General features: G+C 40.5%; 1 protein-coding gene across 1 annotated transcript in view; it reads left to right on the top strand.

The window, feature by feature from the left end:
- Positions 1-469: 469 nt before the first annotated feature.
- The window catches only part of ADGRF5 (adhesion G protein-coupled receptor F5), a 64,363-nt gene continuing 57,067 nt past the window's right edge, over positions 470-7,765 (top strand). Inside the window, exons 1-2 of the mRNA XM_011354790.1 lie at positions 470-571; positions 6,739-6,793. Coding sequence (XP_011353092.1) covers positions 470-571; positions 6,739-6,793 — 157 coding nt within the window. The remainder of the gene's footprint in view (positions 572-6,738; positions 6,794-7,765) is intronic.

Genomic DNA, 7,765 nt, shown 5'->3' with positions numbered 1-7,765 from the left:
GTAGACTAGAATTGAAATTGTCAGAGTGTGTTGCATGTAGAAAAGGTAAGTATTGTTCTTTGAACATTTTGTTTACATATTATGTATACTAAATCACAATGTTAAGTATTTCTTACCAGAGTCTTTCCCTTTTTCTCACTTCCCCTCTCTCTTCTCTTTCTCTTTTCTCATCCCTTCTCTCTCTCCTTCTCTATGTATATAGAAATGTACCCAAATGTCTTTCGCCTTTGTCCTATTTACAGGTACCATCCACCATTCTCCCCAACCCTCATCCTTCCTGACATTTCCCAAGGGTCTGGAGCACACACTGTTCTGTAAAGTTACTCCTTCCTTTCTCCCCTCTATTGAAAAGGTCCTCTTGCAGTATGACCTTCAAGACAAGATTTGCAAGCTCTTTCCATATTTCGTAAATAAAATGCTCTATCTCTAAACCATTTCATTTCCATTCCAGGCAAAGCCACTTGAAGAAATGAAATCCCCTAGGAGAACCATGATGTCTTTTGTGATCATTGTGATTTATTCTTCCCAAGTTACACTGAGCTTGAATTTAGAGTCTATTGTTCATCCTTTGGTGAGTAAATCCATATCTGTTATATTTTTCCTTGTCACATTTTTCTGATTTCCTGGAATGTCACAGATAAAAATTAGTTTCAAAAAATTTTTTGAGAGCCTTCGAGAAAATATTGCAGATGGGGATGAGGATGGTGAACATAAATGGATATTAGCATATCTAATGGGCTACAATTTACCATACTCAGAAATCGGTAGTATCAAGTGAACATCCCTCAAGCTTACTCCCATAACTAAATTGCCATCTCTACACCCAAAGCTGCACCCTGTGAAACTGACGACAATGACTTTATGCAGATTTAGAGGACTGTTCTTGAAGGATTCATTTTAATTGGAGCATCAGGCTAGAACACGTTTCAAAAAGCATTAATCTGTATGTGTACTTGTGACAATTACAGGTAGTTATATCTAAAGGGGCCATTGCTATCACTTAAGCTTTTCACTGACAAATTATCCAGGTCGTTTTGTCTCCGGGAAGTTAATGGGAGTTTAGCTAGACAAAAGGGGTGATAAGTACTCCTTTATTTTTTATAAGAATTATTGGATTGTTCCTTCCTTAGCTTACTCCACTTAACATGCACCAAAGACAGAGTGTGTTAGAGGTTATGAAATCTTGGGAGACTGATGTAATTGTCTCTGTGTCTCAGTGTCTTCCTCTGTAAAACAATGATAATAATAGTACTGATTTCCTATGATTGCTATGAGAATTAAATTAGTTAATATTTATAAAATGTCTTAGAACAGTTCGTGGCACATATCAAACATTACAGCACTGTTTGCTATTATTAGGTCTCTTACTGTATTTTTTTCCTACTCATTTTTTAAAAAGATATTTTAGTGTTACTTTATTTATACTGTCACTAGTGGTTTTTTTTAATATATACATATATAAATCTATCTATCTTCATTGGTAGATTTTAATATTGTAAAACATTTCTTTTTTTCCCCTGCTTGGTACTTTTAAATGATAATTCTTTGCCTTCTATTCCAGTTGTCAATTCTGTTTTCGTATTTATGTTTGTCTGATCTTTGTCTTTTATTTTTTGTTTAGACCTTAATATATCATGTTGCTTTGATGCTTCTTTTATAAACAGCATGTGTTTAAAGGTTTTTTTTTTCTTTTAAATCAAATCTGAGCAAATCTGACTTTGTGGAATATAATTTATTAACATTTAATGTCATTTAAAATGCTTGATCTTACTTTCAGGATTTTGTTTTATGACTTTATATACTTCCTATTTTCTGTTTGAGTGTCTTTCATTGTTTAACTTAGGTTTCTTTGTCTTTTTCTTTATATCTCTCATGACTCGGGAGGTATATTTTATGTCTCTCCTCTCAAACTCCAGAGTGCAGGGTATAACCCGTACAGTCATGTGCAGTGGTTTATTCATATAAATAGAGAAAAATGTTTATGTTTCCTGTGGAATCACAGGGTCAGTCCAGTTACCCCAGGCCTGTGCGGAGAAAGACAGAACATGAGGTGATGTCAGCAATGGGGTTAGTGTTACCTCTGTTCCAGAATTTCTTAGTGTTCATGGCTGCAGCCGTGCCCTCTTACTGTACCAGGTTGGTCTTCATTTCAGTGGCCCTAACAGAGCCCTTCCATCTGCCTGGTGGCACAGGCTGGTCAGGGATAAGCCACTGAATTCCTAGGGATGCTAGTAGAATTTAAACTTTACTCTCCTGGAAGGCCCCACCACTACTCCAAAGGGCCTCACTTTGTTTCCCCTAGATCTGCCTTCAAGATATAGCATCTTTGTACAGCCCAAAGGCCAAAGACCCCCATTGGAGAAGTGTACTTAAACCTGCCTTATTAGCTTATATGGCCCTAAGCTGCCACCCAGCTCCCGCAGCTGAACTTCTACCAGTTTAAATGCAAAACATGGTGATGAGCTTTTTAAAAAAAATTATAGTAAATACACATAAAATTTACCAACTTGGCCATTTTTAACTCTTCAGTTCAGTAGTGTCAAATACATTCACTTAGTTGTGCAATCAATCTGTAGAAATTTTCATCTTGCAAACTGAAAACCTATACCTATTAAATAGCAATTCCCCATTCCCCCTCCCCCTGGCACCTGGCAATTACCATTCTACTTTCTGTCTCTCTGATTTTGACAACTCTAAGTGCCATGTATAGTATAAGTGGAATCATACAATATTTGTCTTTTCATGACTGGCTTATTTCACTTTGTATAATGTCCTAAAAATGTATCAATGCGGTAGTATGTGTCAGAATTTCCTTCCTTTGAATAATGATCTATTGTATGTATATCCCACATTATTCATTTATCTATCAATGGACGCTTGGGTGTTTCACCTCTCAGTTATTATGAATAATGCTGCTATGAACATGGGTGCGCAAATATGGGGTGATGGGCTTTTGAAATTCAACGATACAGCTTCTCAAACGCCACTGTGCACATGCATCCCCCTTTTTAAAATGAAAGTTTCAACTCTGGGGTGGGCTCCCCAATATTGCCCTTGTCCCTGCTCCAAAGATTGGGCTTTGAACAGCAAGGCTATAGACTCTCAGCTTTGACCTCAGTCTTGAGTCTGGAGCCTGGCTCTGACCCTCATCAGCTTTGAAAACTTAGTTGTGTTTCCTCATCTCCTTAACTTTTTTCCTCTACATAATATCAGAATGAATAGTAGCTCCTTCATCTGTTTCTTGTAAGGATTGAATGTTCTCATACATGTATGTCTTAGCACAGGGACTAGCACAGAGCAAGTATCTAAGATTTGGTAGTTAGTTTTACTATTCTAGTATGAAATAAACCTATGTTAATATTCCAGTGCAAAGAGACATTCCAACAGGATCTTGGGCTGAGACAATTATTTAACATAGACACAAAGATGTTAAGTCTGGGATTCTAGATCGAGACAAAGAAAAATGAATAAAAGGGCCTTGACAAGGAGAAGTGAGATCTGGCAACAACAGCTGGCATCTTTGGGGACACAAATTCCATGGGGGATTTTCTTTTCTACACATAAAATGCCACCTCTCATTATTGACTGATTGTCCACTCCCATTGTAGGCCACCACCTCCACCCACATAGTTATTTGTAAAGTCATCATGTCAGACAGGTGGGGCGTTTCCTGAAATTAGTGACCTTGTGTCTTCCTCCTGAAGCTTGGCTATCAGGAAATTCCCCCTGGATTGAGCTGGGCTTTGTTGCTCAGACACTCATCTGGGTACTTCTGCAGGGATGAGCTGAAGAAGGCCCAGCTGGAGGCTCTGTTATTGTATCTGAAGAAAATGTTTAGCTGAGCATTGGGAGCCCCTGGAAGGATCTATGTTTTTCTCATGAGTTCTCATAGGTCCCAAAACTGGGGTGACATGAGGACTTAAGAGTGCAAGGCTGGCCCCCTGTGACCCCTAGGCCAGCCGGACACGTAGGTATACACCACTGACCAGAGACTGCACAGGCATTTGCTGTGCCTCGGCACATTACTATTCACTGCATAAGAAACTGAGGCTTAGAGTGAGTGCATGACTTTTCCAACCAGGAAGAGCTGAGGCTGTGGGATTCAGTTCTTGGAGTGACTCCAGCATTTGCCTTATTGAAATCCAGGCTCCATGACTTGGCAGCCAGCTCTTTGTTCCTTCTCAAATCTGAGAAGGCCAAGGGTAGTCACCACCACCACTGGGGAACTCCTCAGAGGTTTTATTGCTTTCAGTGTGTTTTTCCTCCATTTTCCCCATGATTGTAGGGCTCAAAGCATAGATAATTCTCAAAAAAAGTTGTGAATTCTAACTGGACAACAGAGAGGCAGTAGGCGACAAGAGTTCTGGAACCAGCACTTTGCAAAGATATCCCCTGAAAGTTCTAGATAATCACAATAAAAATTCAGAAAACAGTTAAAAACCAGTGTCTCTCAGAAAGTGACCTCACATCCAGGGATGAGCAGGTTAAATAGTCAATTTTCTTCACCCTACCCATTACCTGCTAAATCAGACTGGGGGAGGGGAGACAAGTGACCCTTATGCTCACAAAGATTTGAAATACTTTGCATGAGAGAATTGAAATGTATCTTGATTTTAGCGTACGACTGCCAACGGAAAGTCTTCAATTCTTTAGTCCTACTAGAAAAATGGAGAAAATGAAATCTTGACCTGGGAGAGCTGCCTAGTGGTGACTGCCAGTGATCATCTTCTCAAAGGCTGAGTTCCCCAACCAAAGCCTGTGAAGAGTAGATAAAGCAAGCTGTCTACTTTCGGGCATTGACTTTGCTCCTTCTCAGTTCCTGCACATTTCAGTACAGCTAAAATAACCTCCCTGCAAACAAAGCAGCCACTGGGTTTTTGAAATTCAAATCATCATCCATTTTCTATTCATTTCATCAGGAACATTTATGAACTATCACAGGTACACAGTTTTTCTCCCCAGTTCCGATGGATGTTAATACTAGTCATTGAACAGAAAGAGGGGACAGAAGTAGGCAATAGAGAAGAAAAAATGCTAGGTAAAAAGAGACCGGGTCCCTGAGACGAACCCACAGTTTCCTGAGGGATCTCCTGATAAGATGATGCAAGGCCATTGTGCACAGACTAGCTGGGTTCAAATTTTGACTCTGCCATTTAAAAGCTGTGCTACTTCCACCAAGATATTCGACCTCTCTGTGCCCATCCATGTTTTCTGATCAGTGAAATGTGGCTAATCTGCAATTAGGCTGTCTTGAGAATTAAATAAGTTAGCACACATCAAGTACTTAACAGTGCCTGGCACAAGGTGTTGAATACGTCTTAGAAATAATTGTTTCTGTTATTGCTATGATGTGAGATAACAAGAAAATAACGGTAGACACCACAGATGGCAAAATGAGCTTTGCCTCGGGAGGAGTTCATAGGTATGTGGAGTTCACAGTGAAGAGCACACTACAGTCGGCAGGGATTACCTGAGGAGACTTCATAGATTTGGGGCTCTTTTATTGAGCTTGAAAGGAGTCAAATTAGGTAGCACATCAAAGGAAAACCCAGCTGGAGGCAGGGATGAGTTAGGAGACCTGTGTCAGGTCGGGATGTGGTTACCAGATGTGGAACTTGCAATGACTCCAACAGCAAAGCCAATCAATGTCAGTTCTTAAACAAAGAAGCCACATAAAGACGGGAGATGATCTTTATAGAGGTAAAGCAAGAGGCAGTATGTAGACAGAGGGGTCTATGTGAATGGTGCCCCCAGAACAGTATGATGCTCTGCCATGGAATAACATTTACTATGTCGCTAAAACTAGTCTCAGTGCTTTACATTTATTAATCATTTAATCCTCACAACCACCTAATAAGGCAAGCTATTTTATCCCTATATTATGGGTGAGTACCAAGGCACAGAGAGGTTAAGTAACTTGCCCAAGGCCACACAGCCATTTTATGGCAGAGATCAGATTTGAATTCAGTCTGTAGAGTCCTCGTTCTTAACTATTGTACTATATGATGTAACAAACATTTATTAAGAGCTTACCATGTGTCACGTTGCAGTTTGCTTAATTCTCATAACAATTCTATGAGGTCGGTACCATTATTATTCCATTTTATAGAAAAGAAAACAGAGGCTCAGAGGGGATAAATAAATCTCTCTTATGGTCACATAGCATATAAGTGGCACAGCCTTGTACCCAGGTAATCTGACTCAAGAGCTGGCTCTCATGGCTCTTGCCACAGGAAGCAACAATGGAACCATCCGAGGGAAAAAAGATCAGGGAATGAGAAATAATTTCTAAGCATGGACAATCTAAAATATATCTAATGACGCAGAAATATTAGAGTGGGAACAGGCCGAGTGCTGAGAAGAGATCGTGAGACTTGTCGAAAAGGTCACTGGAATGACTCAGGGTTCAAGACTTAGGCAGAAAGCAGATTTAGAAAACACCATAATTTACACTTCTTGACAGGACTCAAACTGCTGGAACTCTGAGAAACGCAGATACGGTGATTTCTTCCATTCCTGGAACTAGAGACTGGTCTTTAAAAAGTGAATTCCCAGGTCACTCCATTTTATTTTCCTGACCGTTGAGCTGCTGTTTACCCAACGTCCACTGGGCTCAGGTGCTAACCCAGAATCTGCAGCCCTGAACTCCGCTTTAACATTTTGGGGCATGTGAGCAGAAAGCTGTCATGAAAAAACATCTCTAACACTAACTGACAATTTTCTCAAATGTCCTTTCAGATTCTCCACGATCATGAACTAGCAGGGGAAGAGCCACTAAGGCAAAAAAGAGCGGGTATGTAAACTCTTTGCTTGGTGATCACTTCTACTAAGTCCGATCAAATGACACTTGCTATAACTTTTCAAAACTCTGCAATCCACATAATTCAGTCTCCAAGCACATCGAGATCTAATTTCCATTCTCTATTCTATCAAATGGCGTTAAACGATCTTAGCAATGCATTACGATCCTCCTTTTCTCTCCTCTCACCACTCCCCATATCCTAGAGATTTCCCAGCGCCTCTCGCTCTTCAATTGCTCTCTGCCACCATCAAGCCTGCTTCTCTAATCTCATCCCAGCAGCCTTTCCTTTTGTCTTTTTTTTTTTGGATCTCTTCTGTTCTCACTTATCATTTTATTTTGTGGATAACTTAACCACTCGACTCGAGTTCTCCTCTGTCTCCCATTCTAATTTTCCCACTAAATTCCAAAAATGGTCTGGAAAATATAGGGCTCCATGCTTTGGAGGGTTGAGGACAGGTGAGAGCTGTGAACATTCACTAGTTCACTGATCCTCAGTGTCCTGTCCTACATGCAGAACTCTGGGCAGGTGTCAGTATATGTCTGCAGGCTGGCTTTTCCCAGTATCACATCCTCCTAATTTCCTCACAGTAACCTTTCAAAAGCATCAGTCTGATTGTGTTAGTTCCCTGTGTGAAATTCTTCATGGGTTCCCAATTGCCTTGGAGGTAAAATCTAATCACCTGCTGGAGTCTTACTAGACCCGCATGTTTTTTCTCACGTGTTCTCTTGTTCCCTTTCACACGGTCGATGCCCCACCTACCATCCCTCTTTGTCTGGGAGACTCCAACTTAAGTCTCAATTCACATGGGCCTCTGCCATGTAAGGTCTTCCATTGAATCCCCAGACAGGGAGGGGCTGCTTTTCTGAGTTCCCATTGCCCTTGATACATTCCCATAGCACAACATTTGTCCCAGTGTATTGTAATTATTTTGCTTCCTGTTTGTCATCCCCAGTAGACATGAG

The sequence above is a fragment of the Pteropus vampyrus genome, unplaced genomic scaffold (genome assembly GCF_000151845.1).
Source record: "Pteropus vampyrus isolate Shadow unplaced genomic scaffold, Pvam_2.0 Scaffold18, whole genome shotgun sequence".
In the NCBI taxonomy this organism is placed as follows: Eukaryota; Metazoa; Chordata; class Mammalia; order Chiroptera; family Pteropodidae; genus Pteropus; species Pteropus vampyrus.
This window is presented reverse-complemented; position numbering and strand designations above follow the sequence as displayed.